At 37.7% G+C, this 15602-nt stretch overlaps 1 protein-coding gene across 5 annotated transcripts in view; it reads left to right on the top strand.

The window, feature by feature from the left end:
• GDAP1 (ganglioside induced differentiation associated protein 1) overlaps nucleotides 1-15602 on the top strand; it is a 44661-nt gene that overhangs the window by 24820 nt on the left and 4239 nt on the right. For 2 of the 5 annotated variants that reach the window (XM_045810183.2, XM_087864797.1), the window contains exons 3-6: nucleotides 2180-2227; nucleotides 11656-11829; nucleotides 13015-13109; nucleotides 15383-15497. In XM_045810183.2, coding sequence (XP_045666139.1) covers nucleotides 11673-11829; nucleotides 13015-13109; nucleotides 15383-15497 — 367 coding nt within the window. In that variant the 5' untranslated portion in view covers nucleotides 2180-2227; nucleotides 11656-11672. Of the gene's footprint in view, nucleotides 1-1317; nucleotides 1479-2179; nucleotides 2373-11655; nucleotides 11830-13014; nucleotides 13110-15382; nucleotides 15498-15602 lie in introns of those variants that run through there. The other 3 variants (XM_045810181.2, XM_045810185.2, XM_045810184.2) reach the window with 3 other exon arrangements.

The raw sequence follows: 15602 nt of genomic DNA, 5'->3' as shown, positions 1-15602 counted from the left end.
AAGTATTGTAAAGGGGAGGGAGGACCTCATGAGATTTTAGTCTCTTTTGACCTAAATTGCATACTTGCCTCTTTTCTCATAGAACCTTGTGTTCACTCTAAGATTGACAGTTCTCATCTCTATTGTGTTGTCTATTTATTTTGTTGTCTCTGCCACCAGACATCTTGAGTGTCAGGTCTTTGTATTCCCGGAGCCTAGCACAATGCTTAGAATGTAGTTAGTGCTCACCAAGTAAGTATTTACTGAATGAATTATACCAACATTCATTTTATGGTCATATTAATACATATTTACTAATGGAGAATTTTTATTAATTTACTATTATGCCAGATTTTAAGAGGTGTACAATCATTAGACTAGTATAAAACTATGATTTTGACTATGGCTATATGAGGGAATTTATAAAGCAACTGAACTTGTCAATAATATTGAGTGCCTACAACATACAAGGCTATTTTGAGTGTTTAACATTGTATTTACTTGTTTAATTCTCAGGAAAACCTTATGGGGGAAATAGAATTATTACCTCCACTTCAAAAACCAGGACATGAACCCAGGTAGTCCTGCCCTAAAAATTCTGTGTTTAGCAACTAGGCTATTTTAACTCGCCATAGTTTATAAGATCTGTTATCATTTATTATTTTACCTGACTCCATAAGAGCATCTTCTAATGAAAACTCATGGATCCTTACTTATCCTGTTTTGTCAGCTGGAACTTCCCTTCTGTGAAGGGCACAAATCCTCCAAGAGGAAGGATTGCTGCCTTTTTTTTTTTTTAAAGATTTTATTTATTTATTTGACAGAGATAGAGACAGCCAGCGAGAGAGGGAACACAAGCAGGGGGAGTGGGAGAGGAAGAAGCAGGCTCCTAGCGGAGGAGCCTGATGTGGGGCTCGAGCCCATAACACCGGGATCACGGCCTGAGCCGAAGGCAGATGCTTAACCGCTGTGCCACCCAGGCGCCCCAGGATTGCTGCTTTTATACCTGAGCAACTTCTACTCCACCCCCCAAACCAATGAGTAATTTGCAGCCAACATTATTCATAACTAACTTAGTATTCAGGGACTCTTATTTTATATGGTTTCCTCTAAAAAAAAGTCCATTTGCACCTCCTATGTGACTTCCGTATGCCAGTGGCTTTCTGACGCGAAGACACCCCACTCCGCATCTTTGCACACACAGCCCTACCGCTTTCTGGTGGTGGAAACTACATTTCCCAGTGGTCTATTCGTCCACGCGAAATCCTCTCTCCCGGCTCCCGGAGGCGTCGCGGAAAACCTAACGACGCTTCGCGGGGCAGTGTGGGTGGGAGAAATAAAGGGCTGACAGGCGAGGCCCTGCAGCGCACTCGCACCCCAAAATGGCTCGGAGGCAGGAGGAGCAGAGAGGGGGCGCGCCCTTGATGGCGGAAGGCAAGTCGGACGCGGAGGTTAGGCTCATTCTGTACCACTGGACACATTCTTTCAGCTCTCAAAAGGTAAAGGCCTCTCTGCTGGGGCGGGCGGTGAGGATCGGGTTTCAGCACCGGGACAGCTCCCTGAGGGTTCTCTCCGGTACTCCCGCGCGTCTAGAATCAGGCCTCCAAAACCCTAACCCGGGTGGGGCGCACTCTGGAGGGCAGGGATGCGCCTATGGGGGAGCACAGATAATTAGTCTGAGATGGAAAGGCTATGACTCAGGCTTTGCTACTCATGAAATGCGACAAAAAAGCATCACTTTAGGTATTTGGGCCAGAGGCCTTGTCCCCTGGGCCTTGGAGGGTGAGGCAGAGGGAAGCGCTTTCATGCAACCGCATAATCAACCGCGTAATCTACAGTTCCTTCTTTTTCTTGTACGCATTCGCTCTCTTCAGCAAGGCCTAGCACATCTATATATCAGATTCTTGTCAGGGGAGGGCACATAATTAGGCTTAGGACAGAAAGAAAGTAGTGGTGATGGAGAGTCACTGTGGAATAATTTTAGTCAGAATTATTTTCATTCCGTATTTTATTGTCCTTTCTGATTTATATGATTAAGACGCTAGAATATATCACTTGTTAATTCCTAGAATAGGAATAGTTAAAAAGAATGTTGATAATAATAACTTAGGGAAGCACAGAAAGGCTGCTTAATGGTATCAGGGATGTCATTTAATTGAAAGCCTACATGTGTTGTAGTAACCAGTGTGAACTCTTTCAGGTGCGCTTGGTAATTGCTGAAAAGGCATTGAAGTGCGAGGAACATGATGTAAGTCTGCCCCTGAGTGAGCACAATGAGCCTTGGTTTATGCGTTTGAACTCAACTGGAGAAGTGCCTGTCCTTATCCACGGGGAAAACATTATTTGTGAGGCCACTCAGATCATTGATTATCTTGAACAGACTTTCCTGGATGGTAATGTTAAGGCTATTTGTGATTTTTTGGATTTACTTGCAACACAAATATGTCTCCTTTCCTCCCTCCCTCCCTTCCCTTCCTTCCTTCCTTGCCCCATCCCCCCTCCCCCCTTCCTCCCTCCCTTCCTTCCTTCCTTCCTTCCTTCCTTCCTTCCTTCCTTCCTTCCTTCCTTCCTTCTGGTTTCATGATGGTGGTTTCATGCTAAAAACCTTTTCCATTTCCATAAGCATACAAATATAAAATAGGTTGATACCATAAATTTTGTGTAAGTCAGCGTAACTCTATTTAAAAGATTTTATGTAAACTACAAATTTTAATGTTGGAACTTGCCTTTTAAATTCACTTGCAAAAGCCTCTGCAGGTGTGTGGTCTGTGGTGGTGAATTTTTAGCCTCAAAAATTCATACTGATTTGAAATGTACACTATGAAAATCAGTTTTCTCTAGCCTACCAAATAGTTCCATCTTAAAAACAATAGGTGGGATAAAGAGGAATAAAACTTAGGCAAGAGAGGATGGGATGTCGATATATTTGGAGATCTTTGCCCTGTGACTTCCCTATGGTTTGGCTTTTATACCTTTTGTAAGGAATTATTACACTTAAATTTGTATAGTACTTTTAAGTAATAATCATTTATTGACAGCCTGTTTTATGTTAGGCATTTTATAATTTCTGTTCTATTCAGTCTTCAAAAGAACACATCTGAGACCAGCATGATAGACTAGTTATTCCCATTGTACTTGATGAAAGAGAAACAGGAGTTGCCTAAGGTAATATAGCTATTTTATGGCAGAGTAGGGCTGGAATGGAAGTCTTTCAAATTCATATCTTCATATTATAATAGCTGTCTTCCACAGTCCTTGCTACTTACATAGTGTCTTGCTTGCTCCTAATGACAATCTTCCGAGGTGAACTATAGCTTCAAAATTTGCCCAAGATTATACAGCTGATTACTGGCATAATTGAAAGAACAGAAGACTCCTTTCAGCTGAGTACTCTTCTGAAATAGAAGCTGCATGAGATCCAGTTACTTTTCATCTGCCACTAGATTTATTGATGTTAATTGGGCAGGTTAAAACCAGAATATAACCCCAAGTTACTGGAAGCTGAGAAAGGAAATTACTAGGCTAAAAAAATGTCTGAGGTACTTAGAAAAATAGGTATGGGACCTAAATGTGTGTGGAGGGAACCCCAGGGAATTAGACTGGTAATAAGGCTGCCACTATTCTTATTCCAGTGTTTGGTTCCCTAGGATTCTGATTGCAGATTTTAGAGGTGGCCATTGATCTAAACCAGAGAGTTTAATGAACTGTTTTCTCTTTTATGATCACTTGCTATCTTTTATGTCTATATGCTGAGGACTGTACTGAAAATGGTGGCTAATTGATTTAAGACAATTTTTCTCAACCTTGAGCTTTTTGGAAATGGACAAGTCTGTTAAATAATTTGTATTTCTTGGGAAAAGTGGTTATAATAATATGAATAAAACAAAATCACTGTATATGAATTCCATTTTAAATAATCAAAAAATCTTAAAAAGATACAGTAAATGGGAAATCATATTTAAGTATTTTGTTGGCATCCTTTGAACTACTACTACTAATACTACCATTTTCCTCCTCTCCTTGAATTGTTTTCTCCTTTAAGATATCCAGTAATATAAAATATATTACTTTACAACATAGTGATGTTAATGATTCTTAGGCTTTCTTTAACTTTTCCTTAGGCTTTTTCTTTTGCTTTGATCATATAAGAACAAAACTAAAATACGTTCTGAGTCCCACTCAAAGAAGGGAAATATTAAGTTCTTCTTACTACTTATGGAATCAGAGGAGAAGACATTGGGGCTAAATGTTAAATGAAAATATGGAGACTAAGGACTTTAATTCTGGCTATACTAATGGAATCAACAAACAATCAAGAATTCCAGCTCTTGATCTGAAGCCGTTGAAAACTTGTTGCATATCCTTGGTGACTTGACTTCTCTGTCCTCTTGAATTAGGTCATATAGTTTTATCAATTGCAGAGGTAAAGCAAGTCCAATCAATTCTTAGTTCACTCTTCTCTCTTTCCCAGGAGAGAGTCACTCCACTGGAAAGAATTAAAAGAAGATTAAGGGACCAAAAACCCATGATAGATATGTAGATAGCAAGAAAATAGTTATCTAAAGGCTAGTCTACAGATGAAGTTTATTCCAAAGTATTAAAATAAAAAATAAACATGCATGTGTTATCACAATTACCATTAAGATAATTTGTATTTGTCATTGAGATGACAAATCTCCATGGAGATTAGGAAAAGAGCCAGGCAAGACAGATGTTATCCCAGTTGTCAAGGACAGGGAAAGGTGAATTCAACCAATCCTTGCTACTTAAAGCGTATTCCATTGACCAGCAGTACTGGCATCACCTCAGAGCTTGATAGAAATGCAGACTCCTAGACAATACTGCAAATCTCTTGAATCAGAATCTGCATTTTAACAAGATCCCCAAGTGATTCATGTATACATTAAAATTTGAGAAGTACTTACTGTATGTTAAGTAACTCCTTAAACTTTAAGCAGCGCTATAAATTACACACACACACATAACTTTAGAGTATCTCAGTTAAAAGGAAACCAACTTAAGTTTTACATTACTGAAGAATGGCTTTAACACTTAAAAAATAAATCTATTGTATACTGGGGATGGTTCTAGATATAATGTATCTTAAGTAGAGCATTTGAGATTACTTCATAAGATACCCTTGTGGAACAAAGGAGCAAATATGGCTGGATAAAAGTAATGCACATTTTCAGATGAACAAATCACCATATTGAAGAATATTCATTTATAAATGTCTTACACAAGATTGCCCATTTAGCTAAAGACTTATCCTATATAATTTTATTACATTTATTTCAATTACTTGTAGACCACTGTAAACACCACAAGGACAGAGAGACAGTGTCTGTCTTATTAACAGCTGTATCCCCAGTGCCTCATATGGTGAATGTTCTTTAACAGGAGCTTAGTAAACACTTTTGAATGATTAAAATGAATGAACTTTTGAAAATAGACATAAGCCTGGACAGGGATCTCTACTGGTGTTCTTACAGGCTTCTATTCTCTGACTTGAGCCTAACAATTCTATAAATGACTTGAATAAAGACATTGGGGAAATACTGTTGCATTTGTGGATGACAAAAGCTGGGATAGTTAAAATGATGACCAGTTTGTGAAGTGCTTGTCATGGGACAATAAAATGGAAAAATAATGAAGATAAAGTTTAACAAGGCTAAATGTAGTATGTGAATTTTTTAAAAAAATCAGCTGCATTAATGAAGGACGGGAGACCTGGCTTGCTAAAAAGTTATTGATTAAAGCGAATAAAAGACTGGTACGATCTCAAGTTGTTTTAAAAGTATAGGTTCTATCTAGAGCATGGCAAGTTGTAAACTGGTCAGAACATGCAACATTTTGTCCAATTATGTGTGGAACTTTGAGGAACATTTACAACTTAGAATAATAAGTGAATGGATTTCATGAGATGTATAGTTGCCCATCGTTATAATAGGAGACTTTAAGTGTATTCATTCATGTACAGAATAGAATACAGTCAACAGGTATCTCCTTTGCTGTTATTTGCCACTCCTTATTAGTTTACTAGCTGAGGATTATATTAAAAATGATGTTTTGCTGATCTGTAGACGTTTCTCAACCTTTCTGTGTAATCAGTATTTACATCCTTATGCTTTTGGGATAAGTCCTTAAATAATTGGTAGTTTGGGGTTAGAAATTTGGTAGCCAAGGCAATCCTTTTCAAGTCTTAGTCTAAAAAAGTTAATATCTAAATTGGATGATGGCATGCTTGATTTTTTTGGTTTTCTTTAAGTAGTTGCTACACCCAATGTGGGGCTCGAACTCACAACCCCAAGATCAAGAGTCACGTGCTCCTGAATAAGCCAGCCAGCATTGAGTTTTTTTTTTGAAGGCAGTACTGATGTAGACATCAGTGATATTCTCGAGGTCAGAATTTGGGTCAAAGGAAGAATTTAGAAGTACTCAATTATGGGTGCTCAACCAAGGACTGGCAAAGAACACTCTCTTCATTCATTCTTTCAATAGCTATTATTTGGGTCTTAATTGGTGCAAGGACCTGAGATATTTCAGAGATCCGTAATCATTAAGAAGCTTACTAATCTTCAAAGATAGCTTCATTCTGTAAACTTGATAATAATACCAAATCTGTCTCTAATACAGGCCTGTGCTATTATTACTACTCAGTTTTACAGATTCCTTTCCATGTATGTGACACCTTTTTATCAATTGATTAAACTAGATGAGGTGTGATACTAAGCAAACTAGGGAAACCCAGAACAGTGGATGTAACAAAGGAATATATGCACTATTATAGATTTTAAAATCTAGATATTTCTTATACTATTCATAACCTCTTTTGGTGAATTTAATTTGGCCTCTAGATAATAAAAAAAGTGGGTCTGAAATAACTACAAAATACTAGAACATTCACTATTTATTACTGCCAAATGACTCAGTGGTAATCTGTAATCAAGGATGTCAAAAGGCAAATACAGAATTTTGGTAATTTAATATATAAGTGTTCTCTGAAGATCATGTCTCATGTCTTTGGTTTATATATACCTCATTTATTCTTAGGAAATAGAATTTGGTTTGGAAATAAAGTATTCTGGTATGATATTAAAGTATTTTATTTAAGTCTCATTAGGAAATATATTTTGTGGATAAGATTTTGTCAATATCTATTGAAAATCAACTCATTTTAAAAGCATTAATTCTGAAGTCACTCTTACATTAAAAATGCAGTTATTTAGGTAAGAATTTCCAATTATTCCAATTTTGTCTATTAATAAAAGACTCTCATATATAGTTGAATAACTTTATATGTCTTTTAGCACATCTCTTTATTGCTAATCTACACTAAAAGTGTAGATTAGCACAAAGGTTCTAACCAAGTGTGGAGAAAATATGATATGTGGTAAGGAAAAAGAAAATGAGCCTTTAAAACTCATGATTGTGCCAATGAAGTGGCTTTAAAAAATTATTATTATTATTGTTGTTGTTGTTTTTGTTTTTACTCTTCGGTTTGCCCAATTTTATTGGCCAGGTCAGGGTGTTAAAATGCAAAGTTTTTAATTCCATATTATGTGTTAATAATTGGAACGAACTGATAAAGAAGTTTTACCCTCCAATTACAAATGTTTCTGTTCAAAGTCTTAAATATAATACTATTTAAGGTATAAAATTTATTGAAAATAATGCTATAAATTTGTCTTTCTCATGGCTGCATATAATGAACTTCTATAATTTGACACTGTGTGGTTTTTTTTTTTTCTCATCTGTGTTTAGATTTGATCTTTCCAGTTCACAGTTGTGACAGCTTTGAATTGTAGTCAGTTTGTAACCATAACTTTTGCTTCAGGTCATAACTTATTTACCATTTTTATTATATTTTTTTAATAGCATGGTGTTTGACTAGTTGAAGGGTACAGTTTTATTCAACTACCTGATGCATATTCTTATGTACCAATGTTACCACTAAGTGATCTAAGCAAAATAAAAAATCCTCAAGGGGATAAAGCTAGGAATGAAGTCTGTTTTCATTGAATTAATAAAAATAAGGAAGAGCTGAAAGTTATTCAAATAGACCTGTGGGGGGAGGGAGTCTTTCCTGAAAACGGAATAATTATGCCGTCTTTATATACCATCATTGGGGAACATGGGAAATCAGAGCAGTCAATGTAGGAAAATAATGAAAGCTTATGCCTATAAGCTCCTAAATTCTTTTAATTTTTTGCTCTTGGGGAAACTGTGATTTTTTTTTTAATGACTCAAGGCCATTGTTATTCTACTGAGCAATACAGAGACTTGAGACTGTGTGGAACTGTTGGTCCCTGTTAAATAGCTGCAGAATGCTTTTGTTATATCTTTTCTTTCTGGTTTTAAAAAACTTGTTTTCTCTCATTATCACACCTTTCTGCTTTATGTCTATCTGCACCTGCCTAAATTTAGGTGCAGTACAAGACCTGCCTTGTCTCCTATTCAGTTCTTCTAGGAAGTCCTGACTTCTGCCAATTTATTTATTTATTCTTCCAGCTAAGTTACTTATCCTGGTTTCCAGTACAGCAACTTATTCCCTAATGCTGGAAACTCTTTTCAATGCCTGCTTCTTAAAAGTCCTCTCATTCCGTGCCCTCCCCCTGTAAGCCTTCTATTGCTTTTTCACTCCTGACTGAGGTAGAATACCAAGAATAGCTTTTTTTTTTTTAAGTGATCTCTATATCAAATATGGGGCTCGAACCCATGACCCCGAGATCAAGAGTTGCACACTCTACCGACTGAGCCAAACAGGCGCCCCCTTTTCTCTCTCCCTCCCTCCCTTCCTTTCTTCTTTTTCTTTGTTTTATAACAAAAATGCTTTATAGAAGGATTGGGAAATAAAACAGAATGAGAGTGAGATGGAAGGTCTGTATAAAATTCAAAGGAAATTCCCAATTGCCTTTTGAAAAACTCTTGTTTCCAGAGGCAGTGGACACTATTGTACTCTGGTGTCGAGGAGGACAATGACAGCACATTGCAGGTGTGCCATGGAGGTGCTGGAAGAGAGACAGTGAGGCTGGATGAGAATTTTGGTTCAGTGGGTATCTTATGCTCTGTCTGACAAAGTGTTGTAGGAGATAGTTACATAGTAATAGTGTCCTGAGTAGAAGAAAATTATTTTCGTGGATTTAAACATTTATCTTCCTTTGAAGAATTTGGGCTTAGCCAGATGGAACTTCCCCAGAAAGCAATTACCAGACAGTGTTTTTCCTGCTCTTATTCACTTTCCCAGAAGGAAGTGGTATCCTCTTCTGAAGACGAGCCCTAGGCCTGGCACCAGAAAGTAGCCTGAGCCAGCGGCCATAAATTTAACGACTTGGAAACAGTTTAAAATGCTGTACCATTTTTGGTTATTAACTTGATGCTTTTGGACCCCCCGAGCAGTGGTTCTTAAACTTTTTGGTTTCTGGGTCCCTTTATCATAAACATTATTGAGAATATTAGAGAGCTTTTGTGGGGTATATCTATCAATATTTGCCAAATTAGAAATTAAAACAGAAAAATTTAAAACACAGGAATACACAAGGTCACATATCATTAACTGTCAGAGTGATAGAACCATCACATGTCCTGTAGCCTCTGAAAAACTCTGCTGTATTCTTGAGGGAGAACAAGTGAAAAAGCAATTAACATTGTAGTATTACTATGAAAGTAGCTTTGACTCTGTGGACTCCCTGAGAGTATCTAGGGAAAGGCCAGGGATTCTTAGACCACACTTTGACAACTGTTGCCCTTAGTGGTCTATGAATAGAATTCAGGAGATTTGAAATGTTACCAATAGAAATCACAGATACATGTTCATAGCATATCAGGTTATTGCAGTTATCTTAAAAACAATTTATGCTTATAGCTACTTTGAAATTATGGTAGTTATTAGACCTGCTGCTAGATCTTGTTAATGTATTAATAAAAGGCACCATATTAATATTTTATAATTTAAAATTAATTTGATAAATATATTTCAACATAATCAATTTCCTTTGCAATCCTACGTCTTGCGTGTTTAGGAACATTATTTTGAGAAGAGGTCGGTGTCACACAAAAGGTTAAGACCTCTTCAGTAGTTCAAGGACCTTAGAAGGACTCCAGTCTGTTGTCCTCATGGAAATGCCTACCAGGCATTGGTTGGGATCCTACTGATCTACTGAGATCCTGAAATGTCAGCAAGGAAGTGTGCTGTAGTTGGGTAAATCCACTGTTGACAAGCAGTATGTGGCTAACACTTCATTCTTGGCTGTTCCAATGCAGACTTCAGAATTGGACTCCCCAGCAGGGAATTAGATATTTGCCCACTGGTTTGAGGAGTAATTCATCTTATTTTTTCTTAGAGAGTCAGAAATAGTCTGTTGGCTTTAGAAAGCTTGTTCCACTTGGATTATGGCGTTATGAGATCTTGTCTGAAGTGCTTTGCAACCAATTCTGAATTGTCAACACTTACGAATGAGTGTGGGATGCTCAAAAAGATTCTAAATTAAATAACCCAAACTAAGAAATAAAGGAATAAAATTGAGGCTGTTCTTTTCACTTGTTGGAATCAGGTCATTGGCATTTTTGGGGGGCAGTTTGAGAGTCAGAAGTAGGAAGTGTTTCTGAAGGGACATAGCCCTGATCTTTGGATCACGTGGTTCATCTTTATTCTTCGTGGATAGTCTCTGTAATGTAAACCCTTTGAAGATGTTACAATGATGTTATAAAGCAGGGCACTGCATTAGGAATCAATGACTTTAGTTCTCGTTCTGCCTTTAATTAGCTGTGGGATCTTGGGGAATACCTCAGCCTCTATACCTCAGTGTTCTTGTTAACTGCTACAGAGCTTCTCCAACTCAAGTATTCTATGACAACTAGAAATTTGGGAATATATTCATTAATTGAAATTTACCGAACACCTATGAGCCAAATATTATATTAGGCACTGGGAACTCAACAGAGAACAGTGCATGATCCCTGCCCTCAAGTAGTCTAGAGTCTAGGGTTTAATCAGCAAATTGAGGATTTATGTAGAACCCACTTTCTAGACATAAAATATTAGAAATTCATGGTGAATTCTGTGAAGACTATCAGTGCACATTCACATGGCATCAAAAGTGTCACTCTTGGTATTAATTGGAGCCTAGGAAAGAGTGGCCTCTGATTATCTTTTCATAATGAGCTTTCATTCACCTAACCAACCTTTATCAATGGCCTAAAATGTGTGAAACATTATGAGAGACAGTGAATCACAGGCTCCCTGCCCTGAAGAAGCTTATTGGGCAAAAAGATAACAAACAACCAATTAAGGTGATAAGGCTATGATGGTATATGTACAAAGGTATTTTGCACGTACAGAGGAAGGCACACCTGACCCAATCAGATATTGGTAGTTGTAGGAGGTTAGGGAATGTTCCAAAGAGCAGTTGGCATAAATAACTGGGACTTGTGGGTTGAGTAGCAATTTATAAGGTAGAGAAGTGAGAGAGTTTCAGTGTGATCATTGTTTGGGATCTAGTCTGGTACATCAGTCCATTTCAAATTTTGAATATTTGGGCTGGGGAGATATCATCTTTTAAATGCCTTGATGTAATATTGAAAATGCTGATAAGGGAGTTTGAATTTTTGATTTTGCTTTTGGATGTAACCTCTCATTTGTAACTGTTTCTTTAATGTTTGTGTATATGTTTTTAGAAAAAACACCCAGGTTAATGCCTGATAAAGGAAGCATGTATTACCCACGGGTACAACATTATCGAGAACTGCTGGACTCGTTGCCAATGGATGCCTATACCCATGGCTGCATTTTACATCCTGAGCTAACTGTGGACTCCATGATCCCAGCTTATGCAACCACACGGATTCGCAGTATGTAACAGTCTTAAAGACTTGGAATTTTGTCTTAAAGTTCTTTTAATTCATTTTTGAAGACTTGGGACAAGGTTGTTGAGTTTGCTTCATGGGTGTTCATGTTACAGATCGATCCATGCACCAGTCAGATTAATCTGTGCTTCAGCTGTTCAGCGGACATTTATTGTCTATAGGAGCTGATTTTCCAGCTCTTGGCCTTCAGGGTCAAGCTTGGGTAAAACTCAGAAGAGTAGCCTATGGAAAAGTAAAGAACATAACATGTTCTCATAGAAGATAGACTAAGACTCATGAAATCTGGAATCTGCTAGAGATTATGGGCAACTGAGTTAACATTTCTGGTCCTTAATTTTTGTTTCATTATGTGAGGGAGCTGGATGACAGGCTGTCTAACCATTACTGTAGATGGTTACTACTGTCTTAATAAATTAAGATTGAGTTGTGATATCCAGCTCTCTCCTTTTCTGAGGACAGAGTACGGTCAGAGCATGGGGATGTGGTGGAGAAAGTGTCTTCTATGGCACAGGTGATTGGGATAGGAAAGTAAGGGAAGGTGGCCGTGGTCAGACTCTGGGGGTGTTTGACTAGGAACACTCAAACCTAGATCTTCTAGTTCTAGAAACTATACTCTTTCCATTATATCATATCTCACCTTTATAATTCTCTTATGTTATTTTTCTTTCCCTTTGATACTTCTTCTCTCCTCCTCCATCCCCCCTCTCCTTCTCATCTTCCCGCTTTACCTTCTTGTTCCTCCTCCTTCTCTGCATAAGTACTAATATGATTTGAAACAGGTGGTCTGAATATAATTCTATCACCTGAAGTTAATATTCTTTTAAAATAAAGCTTTTTTCCTTCTCTTCATATAGAAGTCCATTAACAAAAACTTGAAAGGTATCGGAAGGTAGAACCACCACTGTGCACTGAACACTTCTGACGTGCTGGGCCTTGCTCTAAGTGCTTTCCTCCGTGCCTTACATTTAATCCTTAGCCTATGCGGCAGATACTGTGATAGTTCCATTTTGAATTTGAGGGAACTGAGGCACAGAGAGGGTAAGTGTAAGGCAGAGTCAGGGCATGAACCCCAGAGCTCATACTCTTACCATGGAGTTTCCTAGCTTCTCCTTTTTTCTTGTATAGAAGGGAGGAAATAATTTCCTATTTCAAAAATGATTCTATTATCAGGCCAAATTGGTAACACAGAATCTGAACTGAAAAAACTTGCTGAAGAAAACCCAGATTTACAAGAGGCGTACATCGCAAAACAGAAGCGACTTAAAGTAAGTAAACCAGGCTGTCCTCAATTGACATCCACTGTTTGTATTAAATTTTAATGTTCTACTTTTTGTAAAGTCTATTTCTAGAACATCTTCTCAACTATTTGCAAATCACCAGTGCACGTTACCCTTGGCTTACTCTCTGCTTTTAGAAAGAAATTTTCATTATTAGATTTGATATTCAAACCTAATGACAGTTGCTTAAAAGGCAGATATTGCTCAGGGTGACTGTCAAGGAAAGTTATAAAATGAAAAAGCAAATTCATAATATATACTAGGAATCTGTCATTTTGGGTATTCTGCCACTTTATTTATTTATTTATTTATTTTTTAAAGATTTTATTTATTTATTCGACAGAGATAGAGACAGCCAGCGAGAGAGGGAACACAAGCAGGGGGAGTGGGAGAGGAAGAAGCAGGCTCCTAGCGGAGGAGCCTGATGTGGGGCTCGATCCCAGAACGCTGGGATCACGCCCTGAGCCGAAGGCAGACGCTTAACGCTGTGCCATCCAGGCGCCCCTCTGCCACTTTAAGGCCTAGCTAGACTGTTAGGACTTTAATACCAATAGGGCAATTGGCAAGTTTGTTCTTCTATTACACTCCCCTCCCTTCTCTCATTTTTTTCTTCTTATCTTTCACCCATTTCTTCTACCTCCAACCCCCACCTCTGGCAACCACCAATCTGTTCTCTATGAGCTTGGTTTTTGTTTTGTTGTTGTTGTTGTTTTTAGATTCCACATATAAGAGAGATCCTACACTATATGTCTTTGTCTGACCTATTTCACTTAGCATAATTCCCTCAAGATCTATTTTTGTTGGTGCAAGTGGTAAAATTTCATAATTGTTTATGGTTGAATAATATTCCATTGTGTATATATACCACATCTATTCATCCATCCATCGATGGACACTTAGGTTGTTTCCTGGATATTGTAAATGAAGCTGCAATGAACATGGGAGTGCATATACCTTTTCGAGTTAGTGTTTTCATTTTCTTTGGATAAATACCCAGAAGTGGAATTGCTGGATCACATGGTGGTTCTATTTGTAATTTTTTGAGGAACCTCTATATTGTTTTCCATAGTGGCTGCACCAGTTTACATTACCATCAGGAGTGCATGATTGTTCCCTTTTCTCCACATCTTTGCCAACACATATTTCTTGACTTTTGGATAACAGCCATTCTAACAGCTGTGAGGAGATGTCTCACTGTGGTTTTGATTTGCATTTCCCTGATGATGAGTGATGTTGAGCATCCTTTTAGGTACCTGTTGGCCATCTGTTTGTCTTCTTTGGAAGAACGTCAATTCAGATCCTCTGCACATTTTAAAATCAGATTTTTTTTTTGCTATTGTGTTGTAAGAGTCCTTTATATATTTTGGATGTTAGCCTCTTTATCAGATACATAATTTGCAAGTATTTTCTCCTATTTAATAGGTTGCCTTTTCATTTTGTTTTTGGTTTTCTCTGTTGTGCAGAAACTTTTTAGTTCGATGTAGTTCCACTTGTTTACTTTTGCTTTTGTTGCTTTTGTTTTTGGTGTCAGATTCTAAAAATTACTGCCAAGACCTACATCATGAAGCTTACCACTTCTGTTTTCTTCCAGGAGCTTTATGGTTTTAGGTCTTCTGTTTATGTCTTTAATCCATTTTGAGTTAATCCATTTTGACTTGCCTGCCTCCTAAGAGCAGGACTTTGCTTATCTGTGAACAGTCAACCTTTCTCTTTCTGGTGATTCTTTCCTCAGGGCTCAAGAACAAATGCAAGCTTCCCCCAGATTAAAAATGTAGCAAACATCAACAGTCCCCACCCTCCTCAACTTCCCATTTTCCTTTATCTTATCTTAGCTAAATGAGCTGCTCAAAAGAAATGCCTGCACACGCAGCACTCCTTCCTTTCTACTTGGTCTTTAACTCACTGCGTTCAGATTTCTCCGTCAGGCCTGACCCTTCAGTTATTCATTCCTCGAAAGTTGCTGAAGTTCCATTCATTCATTGAGGGTTGAGAGGAGCCTCTTTGTGCCCCCCGTATTCTTGGGCATCTCTGGTCATCTGGTCCCACAGGAGTTGCTGGCAGACCAGTGGGTCTGACGCATGGAGTATTCTCACAGCCAGAGCATTTTCCCTCAGGTTTGCTTTGGCTTTAACATTATTCTGTATCTCCTCATTGCCCTGGGTAAACAGGCTCCAACTCTGGAATAGTTTATATCTACTTTGCTCTGTATTGATTGTTTTTTGCAGGCATAAATAACCTATTTAGTTATTTTTGCTAATTAGTCAAAGCTGCTTGACCATGACAATGTCAAATATTTGAAGAAAATTCTTGATGAATTGGAGAAAGTCTTGGATCAGGTTGAAACTGAGTTGCAAAGAAGAAATGAAGAAACCCCAGGTAGGTTCTCATTTGTGTGTTTTTTTTTTTCTCTTTTGCTGGATATTTATGGGAATATTCTTAGATTTTTATCAAAAATATCCTGTAGTCTGTTTTTTATTTTTA

Source organism: Ursus americanus, chromosome 9 (assembly GCF_024610735.1).
Source record: "Ursus americanus isolate L20-20 chromosome 9, mUrsAme1.1.p, whole genome shotgun sequence".
In the NCBI taxonomy this organism is placed as follows: domain Eukaryota; kingdom Metazoa; phylum Chordata; class Mammalia; order Carnivora; family Ursidae; genus Ursus; species Ursus americanus.
Note: the sequence above shows the minus strand (reverse complement) of the source record. Positions and strands in the feature narration are given on the sequence as shown.